General features: G+C 43.7%; 1 protein-coding gene across 9 annotated transcripts in view; it reads right to left on the reverse strand.

Annotated features, from left to right (window-relative positions):
• The window catches only part of pou2f2b (POU class 2 homeobox 2b), a 79207-nt gene extending 58319 nt beyond the window's left edge, over positions 1–20888 (reverse strand). For 4 of the 9 annotated variants that reach the window (XM_085291641.1, XM_085291650.1, XM_085291651.1 and 1 more), the window contains exons 1-3: positions 20778–20880; positions 14841–14968; positions 14578–14627 (exon numbers count right to left, since the gene is read on the reverse strand). In XM_085291641.1, coding sequence (XP_085147767.1) covers positions 14578–14627; positions 14841–14968; positions 20778–20837 — 238 coding nt within the window. In that variant the 5' untranslated portion in view covers positions 20838–20880. Of the gene's footprint in view, positions 1–14577; positions 14628–14840; positions 14969–20777 lie in introns of all 9 variants that reach the window. The other 5 variants (XM_085291646.1, XM_085291649.1, XM_085291648.1 and 2 more) reach the window with 3 other exon arrangements.

Here is a 20888-nt window from a genome sequence, read left to right on the forward strand (position 1 = left end):
GTTATCGGCAGAGTTAACACACAGTGGCTGCAATGTATTCACTCCACATTATAGAGTCCACTGCACCTGCATGTGTGTATGAGCGTGTGTGGAGAGCTGAAGGTCCATCTTTGGCAGCCTACCGGCACTGAGCGGTGTTTAGAAGCCAAGGGAGGGTTGATGGGATGGGTCAAGATTCAAGCAGTGCTTGGTCAGGGGAGGGGATACAGGAGAGAGGGGACTGGACAATCTGGCCTCTCGCCCTCTCCACCCCTCCTTCTTCTCCACACACAGACACACACACACACAATCCAACCCCCCAGGCCTCATCTACACCCCCTCCATCTCCCTGCATCCCTCCAGTAGCCAGGGCCCCAGACGGTAATCCACCCCAGTGCTCCTCATCCTTTCATGTATTGATTTCCTCTCCTGCGCCACGGTTACATGTCGCACCCACGTCATTGGGTCTCGGCTGCTTCTGCTCCCACCCCCTCCCCTATCTGCCTCACCCATTACCCCACCCTTACACTTACCCTCTCCACCCCCCACCATCTTCAACAACAACTAAAGGGCTGGGTTGCGGGATGGGGAGGTTAGAGAAGGGAGGAAAAAAGAAAAAAAAAAAGGAGGGAGAGTGGACTAAAGGGAGGAAAAAGAGGGCAGATAAAGCACTGCAGTATTTCAGTAAAGCAACCAGCATTTTACAGGGATAGAAACAAACAGGAGAGGATGGAGAGAGAAATAACAGGAAAAAAAATCTGCCCCTGGGGCTGCAGAGGATATTGTGGAAATTATCAGAGTGCGACACACGCTCGAAGTCCACAGTGAGAGATTTATTTCGAATTTGTCTTTGACAGTGAAATTCATCACTGAGTAGGCCTGTATCTGCTCTAATTTTATAGACGCATTTGGATGAACACGAGGAGCCAGAGTCCCAATTTGTGAGAGATAAATCTGAAATTCATTAGCGGAGCTGCGACGACCACTTGATCAATCAGTTAGTCAGTGGGCAGAAAATTAATTGGCACCAATTTAGATAATCGATTAATAATTTTATCAGTCTCCGAGAAAAAAAATGAAACAATCCCATCCTCAGTTTTATTTCCTTATGAGCTGAGTAGCTTTGAGTTTGAGACTTTCTGCCACGTTTCACTGTTTACCAAGAAGAAATATTTAAAGTCCTATCAATTCAAAAACTCCATCAGGTATAAAGTTGGAGCTGTTGTCTTTTTCCACAAACCTCTGGTATGAGTTTGCATTTTTCAGGCCCCGTGTGATTAGTGTGTGCAGAAAAGTCGTGTGTGTATGTGCGTGTGTGTCATCCCCCAGTGAACGGATGAAGTATGTATGAGACTGCAGGCTGGGAGTACGACGGGTCAAGGTTATGTTTTGAGTGTGTGTTGGACGAAGTGGTGTCGGTCCGTCTGGCTGATTGTGTGAGAGGTGTGTGTGCAAGGACAGCGTCAGCGCTTGTGTGTGCGTGTGTGAGTGCAACACCTTATGCGAGAATCTGCCCTGATCATATATGTGTATGTGTGCTGAGAGGGACACATTGTGTGTGTTTGATGTGGTTTTGTGTGCTGAGTCTGCAGGTTCCTACTTCTCATCTAAAAGAGAAGTCAGTAGCGGTGACCATCAGGCGCTTTGAGTCTTATTGTCCACGGGCGCCTCCGCGTGTGTTTATACATGCGTAATCTAAAACAAGGAAAGCCACATATTAATGTATCCGAATATTTTTAAAATAGCCTCTGTGTGTGTGTGTGTGTGTGTGTGTGTGTGTGTGTGTGTGAGAGAGAGAGAGAGAGAGAGAGAGAGAGAGAGAGAGAGAGAGAGAGAGAGAGAGAGAGAGAGAGAGAGAGACCATGTGTGCTGTCAGGCCATCCCTATCCCTATCATCAGGGCAAACATAGGCCCCATAACTACAAAGCAAACAGTGGTTCAGCCCAGGGTATGCATTTTAAACACTTTATCTCCCATTGTTTAGCCAGCACTCACTCCTCTCAACCCTGAAATCTGTTATTTTACATTTTCTGCAGATGCAAACTGCAGACAGAAAATGTAAACACAGAATGGTTAATCAAAACTGTCACTGCCGCCTTTACCATCATAACAACGCAGCTATTAAAGCGCACTCTTTAAAACATCCTGCATTTAATGCCACTGCGGAGCGGCATTACATCATCTTGACAACAGTCGTGATATTGAAGTTTTTCTCCCACTGTTGCTGACAATAGTTTGCTTGCCTTTTGAAAGCACTTATCTTAAGTGGATCAACGCAGAGTAAATTGTAATTGCAACGCAGTAATGCTACATATGGTCCATATATTGTGTGCTGTGCAAGGCACTCAACTGCACGCTGAGACAGAAAAGCAGCAAATGACTTTAGAAAAGGTTAGCACAATTTGGTCAAGTACAGAGGCTATAAAAAGAAAATGCTATCAACTGAATGTCTGAATTTGAGCTTCAACACTTAAGCCAAGAAAAGGTCAAACACACACACGCGCGCGCAGACACACACAAATATACAAACACATACATGTTATCGAGCATGCGCCGGAAGAATTCATCGTTTACTTCACATCGAGCCCTCGCACACGCACACACATTCAAGCGTGCGTGTGAGCGCAGACACACGCACGCACACAGAGACTCGGATACAGCCAATTAGGTCCACCACCTTCAGAGAAACACCAGTGGGCATGTAAGATTCGGAGTCCAGCGGGCCTCTAAAACCTAACACAGTCATAAGCCAGAAATAACACACACACGTCTCCAGTAGGCTCTGCAGACCGTGTGAAATAGCAAGGCAAAGACAAAACACTCCATTCCATCTCTGACATTTCCAATATCTGTCTATCCCTCATAAACCTTTGTTCACCCATAAAGTGACTCATTCTTCACAGATGAACATGTTCCATCCAGGCGGCTACCAGGCTGGCAGTCGTTACTGCCAGTCGTTCCTGACGCTTGTTATAATTACAGAATTATTGATTCCCTTTACATTTCATAGATTTTTGGCAGGAGGTGCTAAAGATAAATTGATTTAAAATCCCCATTACGCTGTGTAGAAATGCTTTAATGCTTTAAAAATAGTTTGATTGCAGAGCTATCCGTGTTTTCTTGCGCCTTTTGTTTCTACACTGCATGTATACACCCGTATTGTGTGTGTACGTGTGTGTTTTATTTAACTCGACTTCCCCTTAAAGCTCATAACTCTGGTTTCGCCTCCTCACCTCCTGCTCTTTGTCTCTCACTCTGTTAATTCACTACGCTGTCACCGGTCAGTGTATTTACCTAACACCAGTCTCTCCCCCTTTCCCTCTTCCCTCTCTCCTCTACCTTCCTTCTTGTCTCAATCCTTTCCTCCATCTCTGCCCCTGCGAACGGTGAGACTGTGTGAGTAAGCGTGCAGGAGATTTAGAGCGGGGATCAATAAGAAATTTAAAAATCAATGCACTTAGCGCCAGGAAATCAATGGGCCTAATCGGGATGCCAATCGGCCCAGTCAAAACAATTAAGAGGGAAGAAAAATGTTTAACAACCTCCTCTTGCTTACATAGACACAGGGGGGAGCAAGGGAGAGAGTGACAGAGGCCTAAAGAGGAATATCAGGGAGACACAGAGGGATGAGATGAAGTGATATATGGGAAGGAAAGGCTCAGGAGAGAGCGCTCAAAGCTTAGACTCAAGGAAAGAGGGATTGGAGGGAGAGGCGGAGAAAGACGGGGAGTGAGCGACACAAATGGTGATAAAGAACCAGTTGGGAGTCATGAAGGACAACAGAGGAGAAAAGGGAAAGTTGACGGATGTGGATGGCGGGGCAGAATTGGATTTTTTTTCTTTTAATCCACTCTTTTTTTGTTTAAATATTCCATAGAAAAGAGAGCTGAGGTTTACAAATAAGGTCACAGTTTGTGATCAGAAACACAAAAAGTAATACCCTCCCTCTGGAAGTGGTACTATTTGCTTCATCAAAGGCTCCAAAACCGAGCCGCTCCCTGTGATCAGACACAGAACAGCGCAGCACTCATCCTCACCAAGACAGCCAATCAAGCAACAGCTGGAGTCACGAACAGCCAACACTTCCAAATCAAGTGACATCAAAAGAGAGGACATTGCGCTCCCGGTCGAAGCGTCCAATCGCACTGAATGTTTGTCAGCGCGGGCGCCCAATGAGGGAGCTGCTGCTGAGTGCGGGAAACAGCAGAACAGCTTGGCGGTTTGTGGTAGGGGGGCTAATTTGGGGTCAATCAATAGATCTCCCCTCTCTCTATCTTCTGCCTACTCACCACGCTAAAATCAATGGGAAAGCCAACAGTTCCCCGCCCCAGTGTGGATTAGTGAACACACACAACTAATCAGCGAGTCACTGAAACTGACATCTCAGCTATTAACCTATTGATACAGGAGACACATGTTGAACGCGTACACACACACATACCACCACATATTCCAGCAGAAACATCTGTGCTGCTGTAATGATGAAGGATATGCCTCATGATGCTCACACCCAAAGAGCTTTTGAAAGTTTCTACAGAGGCGAAAATGTTTTATATGATATAAAACACAAATTAAAACATCAATATTCATAAAACTTCATGGCTTTTCTTTGCGTTTTTCAACATACGCCTGCCCCAGAGGCTCAGCAGCAGCAGCAGCAAGCAGAGGCGCTAACTATCGCTGAGCACCAACATCCTCAGATCCAGCCGCAACCAAGAGACATTTAAATGTTTTCAGGGCTCTCAGTCCACTAGTCCAACATCCCCTCGCATCAAATCACGCGCCTCTGTGGGATCCCTGGCTTTGAGGGTCAAAGTGGGAGCTCGAGAAGACTCTGTGCGGATGCCAGCTTCACTCTAATTCAGGTGTCAGCCAGCACCGGCCTCTATTAAGGACAGAGGAGCAGTGCGTGTTAGCGAGGGGAAGTGTGCATTTTTTGCCTGTAATGTGGGGGCACTCTGCCAGTTTGGACTGGTGCATACATTTGACGTATAAAAAAACTTTTTTTTAAATAATTGGTTGTCAAAATGCAAGCGCATCTGAAAATTGAGAATTTGATAGGTGATTAGAGAAACATTTCACGCCAAAGCCGATAAGCAATTTAAAACACACCTGTCGGGCATCCCATTAAAGACAATAAATTGTGCAACTTTAAAGAAAGCATCACTGAGGTTTTTTTTTTATTTGTGTGTGTGTGCGTGTGTGTTGAAACACCTCGCTGAGTCTCCTCAGGAAGATAAAATAATATGTACCTGGCTCTTAAGAGGAGCACTACACAAGGATCATTTTTCAAAAATAACAGCCTGACTAGCTTTCATCCCTTACTTTTGAAAGCCCTCTTGTTTTCTGAGATTGCCTCTCCTTCCTCTGTTACTCCTCCCCTCCCTCACCATCCCCTCCCCTCTCTGTCATGTTTTAGTTTTCATATGTTGGTTTTGTTCTTCCTCATTTTCCCCTTGTGTAAAAAATGAAAGGCTGAAAATAGGATGAGCGAGGACTGGGAAAGCGGGAGGGGGGGGGGCAAGAGAGAATGAAAGGCAGGAGGCAAAAGCAACGACTGCACATCGGTGAAATCGCTGTCTGCAGTGCCGAGGCTGTTCTCTTCTCTGCACTGACAGTTACAATACAGTCCCAAGCCCCATCCATATACATCATACTCTGAAAACCAAATGTTCTCCATAGACAATGCAAAATGGTCCCTTCGCCCAGTGTTGAAAGGCTGTATACCAATGTGATGGACCCACAGCATGACAAGAGGAACAGCATTGATCAGCCACAGGCAGCTGCATAAAAACAGCCTTTAAATCGCATTCAGACGTACCAGTGATTTGAAAAGATAAATCCAGCTCATGCATGTTTTTTTGAATTAGTTATCAACCATGCACATTGTAGTGTGACCGGCGCGGGGAAAGCAAGGATAACTGTCTTTCTCCTCCTATCTATTTCTTCTTGCTTCTTGACATCCTTTCAGCAATCCGTTTTCACACGTTAAACGCACAAAGAGAATGGAAGTGAGAGGCGTATGAAGTGGACTGGATTTCCTTCTTGTTGTTGTTGTTTTTTTTTCTCTCTTTCCCTCTTTCTTCTCTTCACAGACTTTATTTCCATGGTGGACCCATAGTGATCAGCAGGCAGTCATGGCTTAGCCGACATGATTGTGTGTTTAGGCCTAATCCAAACCTCTTCCTCCACGCCGGGGTGGTTGTGATGGAGATGGAGGGCGAGTAACTTATTGAGAGAGAGAGAGAGAGAGAGAGAGACATAGAGAGACGGAGAGGGAGAGAAGAAAAAAAGTGTGAAGTTGTATTGTCAAGATGTCCAGGCCAGTCCGGATGCATTGGTTCCGTATAACATTCCTATTCCAGCTCAACAGACGGATGCTGCCATTCTGCGAGAACGCAATCCTGATTTCTCGCTTGAGACCCAATATCTGCACCATACAAATAGGGTGAGGATATTGGGGGGGGGGGGGGGGGGGGGGGGGAGTGATACACACCAGGAATATGGCTCTTTCTTCTTATCCTGCTCAGCCATATTGATGTTTGTGAGCCTTTCATTGCTCAGCCAAAATGAAGTCTTTCAGGGGCCGGAGCCATTGACAGATTAAGAAAACACATCCTGTTTTGTAGAACATGACAGAAGCTTTCTTGTTATCTGAATATTATGAGCAGTGCTGAGGTGGCACGGAAAGACTGTTTGTGAAACATTGTGTGGTTAAACCCGGGTTTGAAATTACAGCCCGCTCTCACTACAAGAAAAAAAAGACTTTAACTGTGAAACTGAAAGTAGCTTCTCAGCTGAAGAAAGAAACACTCATTATGTTGTCATTTCATTATGTAATTGTTAATGGAAACATCTGTCCATGATAATTCTCCAACATGCACAAGTGAAAACTTCATATTCGTCATTTGGCCCTGAGAGAAAGGCTGGAAATGTCGAGCTATACATGGCAACACAGCCGAACCCTCACACAACAGAGATGAGCTGAAAATGACCAAATCACAGAAAATTGATCACATCCAACAAAATGACAGGGTGACTAAAATTGGTGTGAGCTTTCTTGGGGTTGAAAAAAAAAATTTGGCAAATGCTTTCTGACAACCACATTGTAGTTCTCCCAACAAAGAAAAAACAGTTTAGAAATGAGCCCTAATTAATTTATTCTGACATTAACTGTGATGGAAACATCTGAGTCAGGCAGACCAGTGGATGGAGCAGCAACTCATTCAAAGACGAGGCCAGGAACGACGAAGAGGTGGTGATGTGGCGCAAAAGAGGATGCGTAGATGATGGCAAAGACAACAAACGGAGCAACAAAAACAAAGCAAAAAAATGCTGGAAAAAAGATGGAGAAAAAAAATAAGGTGTGCTGCAGTCATCTGGAGTGTGTAAAAGGGTTATGCTGAGAGGTGGCATGTTCAGATGTGATAGACAGAAAGAAGAGGGAGGAGGTGAGTAACAGAGAGGTACAGGGAGAACAATTGATAAAGGGCTGGTAGAGAAGAAGAGCTTTAAGATTAAGGAATGAGTGTGGGGTAAAAGGAGGGGGATTAGGGGTTTGGGTGAGAGCAGGACAAAGTGAGAAAGGCAGGGAAGGAGGGAGGAGCTGAAACCAGGAGAATGAGAGGCGCGCAGAAAGAGGAAACTGTACAGGGCTTTTGACGGAGAGAGCAGGGATAAAAAGATGTATTTTTCCTGCTTCCTCTGTTGTCCTGCCTTTCCTCTGGGCAACTTCACGCTGCTCTCCCCCTCTCTGCTGCCTTCCTCCTCTGTCTGACACAGTGGGAAGATAGGTAGGAAACCTAATCGAGCCAGACACGCCGCCTGCTCTCTGCTGACACTCACAGGCGGAGGGGGGGCACTACAAATCCTGCTGACCAGCCGAGCCGAGACCCCCACTCCCAACCTCCTCTCTCACCTACCGGCCAGAGCGGCCATCATCATTCAGCACAATAGGGTGGAGGAGATGGGGGTGAGAGGGGAAAGAGATGCCCAATGGGTAACATGACCCAGTAACACTGCCAAGAATTAGAAGTTTGATTCTTGCTGAGAGAAGAGAGTCTGAATGAAACTATCAAGGCACAGAAGCCACAGAAATCTTTTAATATTGGTAAAAAAAAAAAAAAAAAGAAAAGAAAGAAAGAAAGAAAGAAAAAAGCATAAACTAATTTACAGTGTTAGGTCTCTCCTAAATTATGCCAATACTTTAATGCTGAAACACTCTGGATTTATTGATTAGGTGATTTAAAAAAAACAGTTCTGGTAATGACAATATCTCTAATTAGGGAGGCAAGAGGACACGAGGTGCTGACTAATAACTGCAGCACACCAAGTTCAATTTATTTTCCTTCTCTTTCTCCTCATTTCTCTCCTGTCAGATCCCCCAAATTATAAAATTATACATTTAAATATTTTCAGTAATCTATCAAGAAAAACTATGAAATGTGTGCTGCTTTGAAAAAAAAAAGGATTTTAGTATCGCTTCATTTCAGTTCCCCTCTCTTTTAAAAACAAACAACAAACAACAAATAACAAACCGAACCAAAGCATCATATTAGAGCCTCATCATTTTTTTAATCATATCTATAAGATTTTAGACTGGATTAGATTATTTTAATTTTTAAAAAAAATCTGAATTTAACCCTGAAATAAGCAAAATACAGAAAAAAAGCTCTACATTAAAATAGAGAAATATATGCCAGGGGCTGATGCAACAGAGCAGATTCTAAGATAAAACGATTGCGCTGTGGTAATGACTTTGCTGTTTAATTTAAAGTGAAGTGACTTTGCACACCCGTGTTGCTCTCTTGCTTTTCCTTTTGTCCTGTCACAGACCTCTTTAGAAGGTTTCATACAAAAAAACACATTCAGCACAGGCTGCTTACACTATACATGAATGTGTGGATCCACTGAAAATCACAAAGATTCGGTTTTTGTTTTGTCAGTGAATATTTTTCAGATTAAACTCGAAAGATATTTTTTTTTCTGATAGACGAACTCAAATCCTTTGTCAAACTGTATGAACAAAAGCCGCTGATCATTGACGGGTGTGGTAGGATGCCAGGGTGGGAGCACGTCCTGTAGTGTGTGTGTGTGTGTGGGGAGGCTCTGCTGTGCAGGTAAAAATGAATGAGGGTCAGTGTGTGTGTGTGTCTCAGTGGGGGAGTCTGCCTCCCTGGTCATTGTGTGGGGAGAGACAGCCATTACGGACTGACCGTTATGGTGACAAGCAGTGACACACTGAGGCTCCTCTCGGGGGAATTAGCTGTGGACAGACGATGGGATGTGCAAAGGTTGTGTGACATTGTACACTTGCTGCATTGTCCTTTTTTTAAAACTCTCTATACATTAAGTACGTACGTGTGTACATGTGTGATTGTGTTTTTGTGTTGCTGTATAAATACGTGCGTGTGAGTGTGTGTGTCCAAACCAGATAGCACATATTTGCTAATCTGGAGGGGGTAGCTGGAGGAAGGGGGTAGGGTCAGAAGCCGGGGTCAGGTGTTAATTCACTGCTTCAAAAGCAGAGCCAAACACAAAAACCAGGGGAGACCGCAACTGAACAGATCGACCAAAACCACAAGGATATATTCATGGTCCACTGCGGTAACCATGCACCTCTGCTTCTCCCTCCCGCCGACATCCTCTTTAGATTCACCTTCGCTCTCGCTTTTCCTCCCTTCTGTCCTAAATTTCACCTCATTTTTTCCCCATCTCTACCCCTTTCCCCCCCATCCCCTCTCTCTCTAGCTGGTCCAGTATGTGCAGCCTCCTCCCCCAAAAAAGGTCAGTCAGTCTGCAGGGTCATCAGTCTGGGATGAAGCTGAACTTTAACCCTGAGCCCTTGATGTATTCCAACCACAAACCCCGCAGACACACTCATGTAATGGACATGTGCGGCCTCACAAGAGGCTTGTTTCATTGCGGCCATTTTTGATCAATTTATCACTTTTCTGTTGTCACTTATTGAAGTCCTGTCTGTGCTGGCGAAGCCTAGGTCTGCGTGGCACGGCAGGGTAAGAAAGACAATGACATCGACAAAGTGATCTATCTCGGATGATTAATCCCACCAACATTTATCAGCTAATCGATGCAGCGATGATCGGGAAGTGCCCACTGATTACATTCAACAACCACAACTGATACATGACTATGTTGAGGAGGGAGTGGGAGTAAACACTCTCAATCCCCCCCCCCCCCCCCCCCCCCCCCCCCCACACACACACACACACATAGAGCAAAAATCAGCCGTACAGTTTTTGATTTTCCTCTATAGGAACTATAATGCACCACAGTGACAATGTGTTCTATAGCTTCTCACAGGTCTTCATGTTTTCTGTACCAAAGTGTAAAAGTATCCATTCAATTACATTCAAGTAAAACTAAGCTGTGCTGTAGGCACACCAAGTATCAACCACATCCTAAAAACAAAGAAATATTAAATATTTAAAATGCAGTTTTGTTCCCAAAACGATGTGAGGAAAAAACAAACTGAATTCTAACAGAAACTATTAAAACACGTGTTTTGCACTTTGGTGAACATTCAGAGGTGCGAAATTTACCTACTAGAAATCCTAATATTCTGTATACCGGCCTCTGGTCCCTTCGCTTCACAACAGCGATGCATCGTGCAACTGCAATCTTAACGCCTTAATTGAGGAACTGGCCAAACGACCTTTGACCCAGAGGTCATTAGCGCATTGTGAGCAGGGCCACGGAGAGCCGCCGCACCATTTGGGAGGAGAGTCGTGCGCAGAAAACGGATTATTTTGTATCGCCTCTGGTGCCTGATAGCGACTGAAGTGGCCCAGTGACCAAAAAAAAAAAAAAAAAAACGTACAGAAAAATGTACATCAAAGCCCACCGGCACGATCGCGCTGTTTACCATCAAACCTGAGCCAATAAACCGTTTATGAAATGAGCTTTGAAGCAGGCTGCATGCACGTTAACATAAACCATAAAATTGAACGTATCGGTTTTGTGGTCTGTTTGAAGTTGATAAGGTGCAGGACAGGGTGTCAGGGTGCCAGCTCAGTCCCATTAAATAATATATAAAGTATAAATAAAATCTCCCAGGAACACGCTCCTTTACAAATGCTAAATGAACAAAAATCTATATATTTAAAAGAGAGCGCAGGTTTTATTTTTAAATTTCCATGTGTGTGTAAGATTCCTTATATGTGATTCCTGGTTTTTATAAAAACTTCAGAAAAATGCTAAAACAAAAGCGTTTCCTTTTTTTTTTAAAGAAGCACCTACATTTAAACATTTCTTTTTTGCCTCTTACCTATGTAATAAAAAAGAAATAAAACCATTTGGCTGCTCAGGTCTCATCCTAAATTACAAATCTCGTCAGAACTATATTCCCATAATTCGAGTGTCGACTGTGTGCCCTGCGCTGGGCTGATCTTACTGATTACACTTCCGTAATTAACAGTTTTTGAAGTGCGACACATCGAAATCAGCACATGAATTGATAACACATTCAAATGTATATTAAATACGAGGCCTCGTGTTTGAATAAGACAGCTACGGTTTCTAAATTTTACTGAACTTTGCAGCAATTTTTTTTAAAGTTAACTTTGAAATTTAAGTCGAAATAAATAAATGGCTGCCTCTAAACTGCAGGCGTCACATCAGCCTCTCAGTGACTCCCTCTCTACTGGTTTAAAATCAGCTGTGGATTCTAATTTGAATATCGTGCATACGACTTTAACAAGCTGAAGCAACAACTGTGAAAATGACGGTGAAATAAACTCGAATATTTAAATATTCACAGTTTATGCAAAAAAGCACAATAATATCTAAATATTCCCAGAAAGAAATATCAAAATAAAATGTGAAAATTAACTCATCCAGGAGGAAAAAGCGAGATGAAATCTGAAATATTCAACTGAACAAATATTGTCAGTGCTGCTGAAACGGTTCGGAGGCAGTTTATCTATTTAGCCTAAAACTTTATGCAAAGTTTTCATCAAATTAAAATTGATACTTTTTAAAAGTTTGGGTTTTTAATTCAACCATAGCTTCCCCAAATAATAAATTTAAGATATTCACTTTGAATGAAAAATGCAGATAATTGTAATAAGGAAAATCACACATTCTGATAGATGAACACTACGTGTTTGATTTTTAAGGGCTATTCTATTCTATTCTATTCTATTCTATTATGAGAAACGATAATGAGGAGGCTCCAATTCAAAGTATAATTCACTGAATATTAAATAATTTATTATTATGAGGCGCATAAGAGAATATCAAATAAAATATTTAAATAAATCTGGACGAATAATTATGAAAATAAGGCGTCTGCATAAATTTTATATGATAACCAAAAAACAGAGAAGGCAATGCAAATAAATAATAACAATAATAATAATAAACCTATATTAAGTTCAGGTGTGAATTAAGTTCTCTTGTCTTGAAAAAAAAAAACAGCCCAACTTGTTCCTCGATGCCACGGCTGTGAATATGCAATAAGTCGGAGAGTTTTAATGAGACACAAGTTTCTAAATATGAGAATCAGAAAATGCAAACTGGGTGAAATAATAGAGTGAAACACGTGATTGGTAAATACGAAAAGAAAGTCGCCCCGTTTCTTTGTTTTCTCTTTCAGTGCAGCGGTCTGTGAGGAGAACTGTCGGTTGACCATAACGTGTGTCTTAGTCTCATGGGGTTTAAAGTCATCTGTGCGCTGTGGTTAACACTTCTTCATACATGCTGGGCCTTTTTTAATATTACGACTTCAGACACAAACACTTCAAACACTTCAAACACTACACACACACACACACACACACACACACACACACACACACACACACACACACACACACACACCGAGTGTCACAAGTTGCAAATGACTCAAAAGAACTTGAACTCGGCCCTGTCCTAAAGCGCTGGTGCTGAGTCTGCAGCAGTAATTACGCAGCTCATTTCTATCCCCTAAAATAAATAAAGAGGCATCAATGGAATTGATCGAGGCTTGGGACAAAGTTTTCAGAAGAAACCTTTAGTCAAGATGCGACATGCAGGCCCTAAACAGGATCTGATCACGTTCATATTTTAAGAAGAGCAAAGGTCAAAAAGGAAAGAGGTGTGTGTGTGGAAAACACAGCTGAACGAACCCGCAGCAGACGCTGGGGTGTGGATCAGAGCAGGACTGTGCGTAAACAAAATCAACAGCTGGCCAAAGAATCGGGGGTATCTGATGATTTTGGGGGGATCGCCAAGAGTCATGCCGGTGGTGTGCTCTATGTGATACCACGCAGAGGCGTTTCCACACGGTGTAAGTCAAGGCTGCAGCACAGCGGTTTGCCAAATGATCGGCGGGGGCATCGCGCAGCGACCATGCACAGAGGTAAGCACCGGCTGCTCCCCTCCTCTCCTCTGCCGACTCGAGCCTCCTGCTCGGCCTTATAAAGCCCACAGATCCCCTCCTTTTAATTGATTTTCTCATAATTAACTCAGTCTGTCCATCGATTTCCCTTCGGCGGCGAATCAGACCCTCGCCACCCAGAGGTGTTTCTTTGCTATGTGCGGACATTGGGATACCGACGAGCAAATATCGACCACACTGATTAAAAAACCCACAGCGGGAGAGAATCTGCCTGTAAACTGCTGCCTTACATTATGCACGAATTAAGACACAGGTTGCCCATTAACCGCAGCTGGCCTGCAGTCGCGCTCACACCCGCGTGTGCGGAAAGAGCGCACAAACGAGCCGTGGCCTTTCTTTTTTTGTCACAATTATGAGCCAAACAACAAAGAGAATACACAGCGAAGACGAATCAGCGGAACAATGGAGACTGAGTAGAGAAAATTACTGGAGATGTCTCGATTTCAGCACTAATTCTCCTTCAAGCCCAGACCCAGACGGCGGCGTGACGTGCATGAATTCAAATGTGAGGGCTACATGTAAAAAAATAAAAAAAAATAAAAATGCGATCAGCAACAATGGAAACAAACCACACACACCCCCATCTTTCTGTGTTTATGAGATTAACAACGTGCGTAATATTCGCACACCGTGAAAGCACTGCAGGTATGCAGCTGCAGCGTGGTTTCCGTATGGGCTATGCATAACACCGAGCACATTCTGAATCAAATATTCCCGCGATCATACAACATGCAGAGCAGGCAAGAAGACACAACGCTATTCGTCCACGGAGCAAAGGAGCAAGGGAGGGAGAGAGAGAGGGAGCGAGGGAGAGAGAGAGAGTCGGAACACGAGGGCTGCTCCTGTGAATTAATTTCGTTCTAATCAATAAAAAAAAGAAAGAAAAAGCCCAGCCCCGCACAAAAAATCATTAGGACCGATATTTCTCTACCCCTCTCTCTTCCCTGCACTGCCTTTCCCCAGGACCCTGCCATGAGGAAAAGTCGGGCTCCCCCGCAAGTGGACAGAAAAAACCCTCTTGAATTCACACAGAAAAGAAAGATTGTGATGTGAGAAGGTGAGAAGGAGGAAGTGTACAGCACAGCTGAAGACAGTAAAGGGTGAAAAGACACATGGAGGAAAATAGTTAAGTCCCTGCACTTCCGCCCCTTAGAATAATTTTCTTTTTTCTTTTTGTTTTTGTGGGTGTGAAAATTTACCAGTGCTTCCATCGGTGAACGTCTCCATCCCCGCCATGCGAGCAGCCTGTCTGGACAAGAGAGGGATGGAGAGCAAAATGATGGGGGAGAGGAGGATACGGGGGAGGCAGAGGTACGTGTAAGGGGGGCCACTGTGTGTTTGTGTGGAGGGGCAGTTGTTCTGGGTTAGGGGCTCAGCATTAAAGTGAGGGGCTGTGGGTGTGGGTTTGGGGGGGTTAGAGGTGAGGAGAGGGTGGGGTGTTGTCATATGGTAACACACTAACCTTTTCATGTCTCCCCCCTCTCTCTCTCTTTCTCTCTGTCCCTCGTTGTCCCTTTTTCTCTCTCCATCCCTCACCCTCGACGTATGTCTCTCAGCGGTTTCCATGGCGACCCGGTGGCTGTGGTGCTGCTGAGGAGAAAGAAGCGCGTGCGTGAGAGAGGGCGAGGAAGCGGTGAGCGAGGCGAGGCGAGACGGTCGTCTAATAGTGCAGGCAGGGGGGTCACGCCCCCCATCAGAGGTAAATGAGCAATCAGCAGCATTTCGGAGGCGTAATTACAAACAAACAAACGTCACGCTGTGACTGCTGTTTTGCCACTTTAATTTTACGGCAGCAGGTTTGTTTTGCGGCTGAGAGACGTTTAAAAGGCCCGGCGTGACCCTAGATCTGAGACGCCCTGCATAATAATCCGGTTAAAACGCGCATAAAAGAAGCAGCAAAGTTCCCGCAGTTAAACATCAGATTGAATCAACGCTGAAGGAGATTCCACTCCAACTTCTGTAACTTCTTGACGCGTGCGGTTCTGACATGATGCCGCTGAGCTGATTTTCACCAGCTCTGCTGTTTTGAATATGAGGCCTTCGCAAATTGGTCATGCATCTTTATGCTGCCACCTGCAGGTAGCAGAAGAAAGCGACACACACAGACAGACGGAGATCACTGCCTTCTGCTCAGCATGAGGTCTCAAACAGGGTGACTGAAATGAGGTTTTATGTCGTATTTCATTTACCAATTCAGTGTTGTGGCAAAAAATATTTCCGGTGTTTTTTTGTGTTTTTTTTAATGTGCAATCTCTTTGCTTATATTGGTAAAAGACTGCAGTTAACGTGATGTATTGAGGGATTATATATAAAATAATCCCTCAATACAAGAAATGACCTATTTTGCAAGTACCTATAGGGTTTCGTGTTACTGTATACACACTGTAACCAATCCAGTCTTTTTTGCCCACCTAAAACATCTCTGTAGAGTTGTTAAGTTATTTTTATTGCAATTTTTGCTGCTGTCTTGACCAGATCCCTCTTTTTAAAAGACATTTTTAATGCCAATGAGGCTTTTTAGCAGGGTAAATAAAGGGAATATAAAAGTCACTTTTCCAATAACTGATTGCAGCTTCTACCCTGTCACATGAATGTTGTCTATGGCTCAAAATAACTTAATATCTTTCATGAGAGAGATGTTTGATATATGTTTTGCAGATTACAGGCCAACAATTCATTTGCAGCAATTTAAATACAAAACATTTTTTTTGAAAGTACGGGAAATCACTTTTTGTAACAACACTTCCAACCTCAACCTCACATCCAGGCATCTTAAAAAAGAAAAAAAAAAGTGCTCATATGTTGTATTTTAAAAGGCTTGCGTGGACTCTGCTGCGACTGACTACCAACCACGGAGAGGTAAACCAAGGAAGATGGCTTCGGAGAAGAATCACCTAATCTAATTTTTTCCCCCTCAATAAAAGCCACAGCATTTCCCCCATCAGAGGAATGTACGATGTGCTGCAGGGTATACGTACAATAACAGCATCCCCAGCGGGCCGACTGAAGGCTATAGTGTCTATCAGCTTTAGATGACACGTTTCGATAGGAGACTGATTTAGGCCTGAGCTACCATGAGATGACTTGAGTCTCCATCCAATCAAGGAGGTGAGAAGAACACCTGCGGACAGTGGAATTAAGTCTTCAGCGGGATGATGACCAGTCCCCTGCCACACAACCCAGTATTACATTAGCTTTTGCACCCCAATACAATTTGCACCATCGAACACAAAATCACCTCTGATGTCTCGATGAAGTGGTTTAGGCAATCAGCTGAACATTCACTTCACCAAATGTGCACGGAGCTGTGGTGTACAAAAAATGCCAGATTTATTTAGTTTTCTCCAAGTTATGTTGTAGGTAACAGAAAATGAAAACAGATGTTGAAAGTGGTCGATTGATAAAATAAAAAATTGACTCCATCACTGGTTCCCTTCTGCCTCAGCTTCTACTGGTCGGATAGTTTCCCTACCCTACCACGTGCTTTAAAATATCTACAAAAGCTTCTCTTGGATGTAGATTTGAGAGACATGAAGGGAGTTTTTTTGACCGAAAGCTCTGCTGAAGCCGCAAAGGAGGGGTGATTGTGGCGGCGGTGATGGGGCGTGGGCTCTCTGGGTCAGCAGTAGCCTAGGCTGGGAACATGGCAGACTTTGGGAGTTTGGTATGGCTGGCAATCAGATTCAAAGAGACCCTTTACCTGTAGTGCTACCTCGATCACCAGAAGGTGAAAGTGTTCTTCAAAGAAATAGTTTGACTTTTGAGTGATGCACTTATTCACTTTCCTGCAGAGTTTGATGAATAATGTTCGCGCCTGTGTGTAAGATTAAAAAGCTGGAACCAGCAGCCAGTTAGCTGCTGATAGCCTGCCATAAAGACACTAGAAGGACACTGCGAGATCACAACCTCACACACACACCAGATTCACATCATTTAAAGAGTTCTTCCACTGTTTGTGCACCACCACCATCATGACCTCTACCTTCCAATCCTGCAAAATGTTTTTAGCTGTGTGAATTTGCACACAAACATACAAGTGACACAAATGATCTCTTGGCAAGAGATCATGAAGCTGGGAGTAGATAGTTACCCCAAAGCCTCTCTGAAGCATGTCCTGTAAAAAGAGGCGCTTGTAAAACAAAATGCATTGTGTTAATAATTAGTGTGCATTAGAAGGAGCAGTAGGCAAAGCTAGCTGCTTGTTTTTCTTGATTCTTAACCACCAGACAATTAAGCACCATTTTAATCCTGACTGATCAGAAGACTTTCCAAGAAGATTTGATGGTTTCTTGGAAAGTTGGGAGAGATTTATCAGTGCTCGTACCAACTTCAACCTAATTCTCTTGCTCTTCACAGAAAAAACTATCAGAAGGTGATGGAGGAGCCTCATGAAGAGTTTTGCAGCAGATAGCTGCTGGACAGAAATAACGGCGGGACGTGTTGTCTCGTCCTTGGATATTTGTGAGCATTATGTTCCTGAGCGTTCCAGATATGCGTCCCAATTTCTCTGACAAACAAATCTCTCATAGTGGCAGGGGCCATCCAAGAGGGAGTCATTGTTCAGAGGAGGAACATGGCAGCATCCTTTGAGTTAGACCTCAGTAGTTTTGCAGACTTCTTAAGCAGAGTGTCTGGGGATCCCTGTGGGCATCACGTCGCTGGTTTTGCTTTGAGGCTGGGCGTGGTGAGAACCGGGCTTTCAAAAATCTCAGTTTTCCCCAAGGCAAGCCTGGGGCAGTTTAGCTGGCCATCAAACAAGGCACACTCTGAACAGAGTAGAAATGGCCCTATCAGGTTTTTCCCAGAGGGCTGGTGCCGCTTACTGTTCTCCATGATGGCAACTCAATAATAAAACTTCATTTGTACACTCAGCAGCTTTTTAGACGTGGGGTGTTGCCAGAGTGCTCTTAACCGATCCAGTAATGGTGGCGTCTTTAAAGACAGCGTTAAGCGTTGTGACATGGATGCAACAGTGTATTAAATATTTAAGAGTCTTATAGGTTTTATAGCTTTCTTATATAGCACTATTAGAGCAACCTAAATAAACATAACTGCTAAGATACAACATTTTATAAATTAATTATAAGAGTTGTTTGGGTGTTGTCTAACCTTCAGGATAATTAACTGGCTGAAAATGACATGCACTAATTAGAAAAAGTCAAAGCCTGTGAAGGGTCACTAAGTGAAATGAGGTGGCTCTTCAAAAAGTGCCCTTTTGCCGACATTTACATCATTTATTCATGTGACCAAGGAGCGTGTTGGGCTACATCAGAGGACTTCATTACCTCGAAGTAGGCCCAGGGAAAACTCAAAGACCTCACCGACCATCAGGAAATAACTCGCATCTATTCACCACAAATCAACATCTGTTATGTTACAAGAAAATCAGCTTTCTGGTTGTAATGCCCCTTATTTTCTTTTTTTCCCCCTCATCGAACGATTCTGTAGATTCTTTATAAAGTTAAAGATTTTATAAATCAAATTGTTCCCTCATACTTCCTTACATGATATACTGTCTAAAAGTGTGGAAAATATCTGTAAAAAAACACTGAGTTTGGTTTCTTTTGTTTTTTGTTTTACAGATGTTTCAGTGTGTTTCTTCAGGATCATAAATAAAAACACAGATCTGTCCAAAAACAAACAGTTATATTTGTAACTTCTGTTCCCCGAAGGAGAATGAGGTACAACACATAAGTATGGGATATCACGCCCAGTGTGTCCTGGCTGAAGTGATGACATGCGCATGGCCACGCCTGCACATGTACCCCCGTCATCACAGTCATCCCTCAGTTTGCTAGCTGTTCCCTTACCGAACCAAGCTGTGCAGCAGGTGGAACCTTGTGTTGTACCTCGTTCCTCTTCTTCAGGGAACAGAAGTTATAGATATAACTGTTCGTTCCCTTTCAGTCGATTCACTCTGTACAACACCTAAGTATGCGACAAATTTACACGCCTCGCTCTGCACGGTGTACTACCAGCACATTAGTGTGTTTGTGTGTGACCCAGCAGAAAGGATAGTATGAGCTACCGAAGGGGCTGTAATGTCCAAACGATAGCACCTGACAAAAGTGTGCAGTGATGGCCAACTAGGTGCAGCTACAGGTACCCGGAATGAGCTCTCACACCTGGGGCTCACCGTTAGTGCTGTACGTCAGTGAGATAGCTTCTATAATCCAGTGGGACAGCCTCTGTTTAGACAAAGCTCTACCTCTGGCTGGATTAACAAAGCAGACAAACAACTCGTCACAAAAAAGAACATTCTCAATGTAGGTACGTAGCACACACACCGGACACAGAGAATGGATCCTCCTCTGCTTCTCAGATCCAAAAGGAGGGGACCAAAAGCTCAGAAGCTCAAATTCAATTGAGCTATAAACTGCAGGAATGAACTTGGGTAAATATGTGGCATTTGGGCGCGATACATCCCCGAGGCCATCAAGAGAGAACTGACCCTTAACTATCAAATTTGACCTTTCAGCAGGTAAGCATGAAGGTGCCAGAGATCCGGGTGTGGATGAATCACTTCCATCACCCTGCAGAGAGGAAGCTTGCCAAGGCCTTGCTGCTAATAGGGTGATTATCTCCACATACCACGACTTTGTTGGCCACCAACAGGCTCCTAGAATCAGAGTGAGGTGTACTCTCTCTAGAACTGGAGATATCGTTTCCACTGGGGGAAATGCATACAGAAGCACATTTGGCCATTGGTGGGCTAGTGCATTAAGTGTCCTGGGGTGCATCTTGTTCGCCTATGAAGAAGAACAAGGGGCAGTGTGTTCACCCTGGAGGCAAAAAGATCTACTTGCATGTCACCGAATAGATTCCATGTCTCTAGTTAGGCTGTAAGGACGGCATCAGATATTTATTACAAACACGTTAACCCTTACATACATATGGTCAAATTTGATCTGTTTTGACATTTGACAGCAGCAACAAAACCTAATTCACATTCTTTTAGTCTGAAATTTGATGACTTGTTCTAAATTGTAAAATATACACTTAAATGAAAATATTTTAAATTGCACAAAGATCTTGACTTGTATCTATAGTGATTGAATTTAGATCCACCAGTGTGAGTGAAATAAAATAAAATGGTGGTTAAACACAAGTTTGAAACTGAAAACTCTACATGGCTTGTCTCTGTGGATTTCTTTATGGGATTGTGGTGACAGAGTTCAAGGAGGACCTTGACACCATCATGAGAAGTCTGTTCCCACAGAGACAGGCACCTGCAGGTCTTTGAAAGATCATGTGGACAGTGTAATAGCAAAACACTGTAGAATCAATCATATAGGGTTCACATAAGGAACAGAAGTCATACAGAGCTCAGCCAATGTCTTGACATGGACACAAGCTCCAAAATAGGGCGGGTCAGCGCTGCAGTGGTTAACAACATCACCTCATAGTCAGGTCTGTTCATCTGAATCCTGGTTGTGGCCTTTCTGTGTGGAGTGCACATTTGTCCTACTTTGACTTCCTCACACAGTCCACAGATGCTTCTCAGGTAGAT

The sequence above is a fragment of the Mchenga conophoros genome, linkage group LG11 (assembly GCF_057382185.1).
Source record: "Mchenga conophoros isolate Kocher_MC1m ecotype Shallow Benthic linkage group LG11, M_conophoros_male_GT1.1, whole genome shotgun sequence".
NCBI classification, from domain to species: Eukaryota; Metazoa; Chordata; class Actinopteri; order Cichliformes; family Cichlidae; genus Mchenga; species Mchenga conophoros.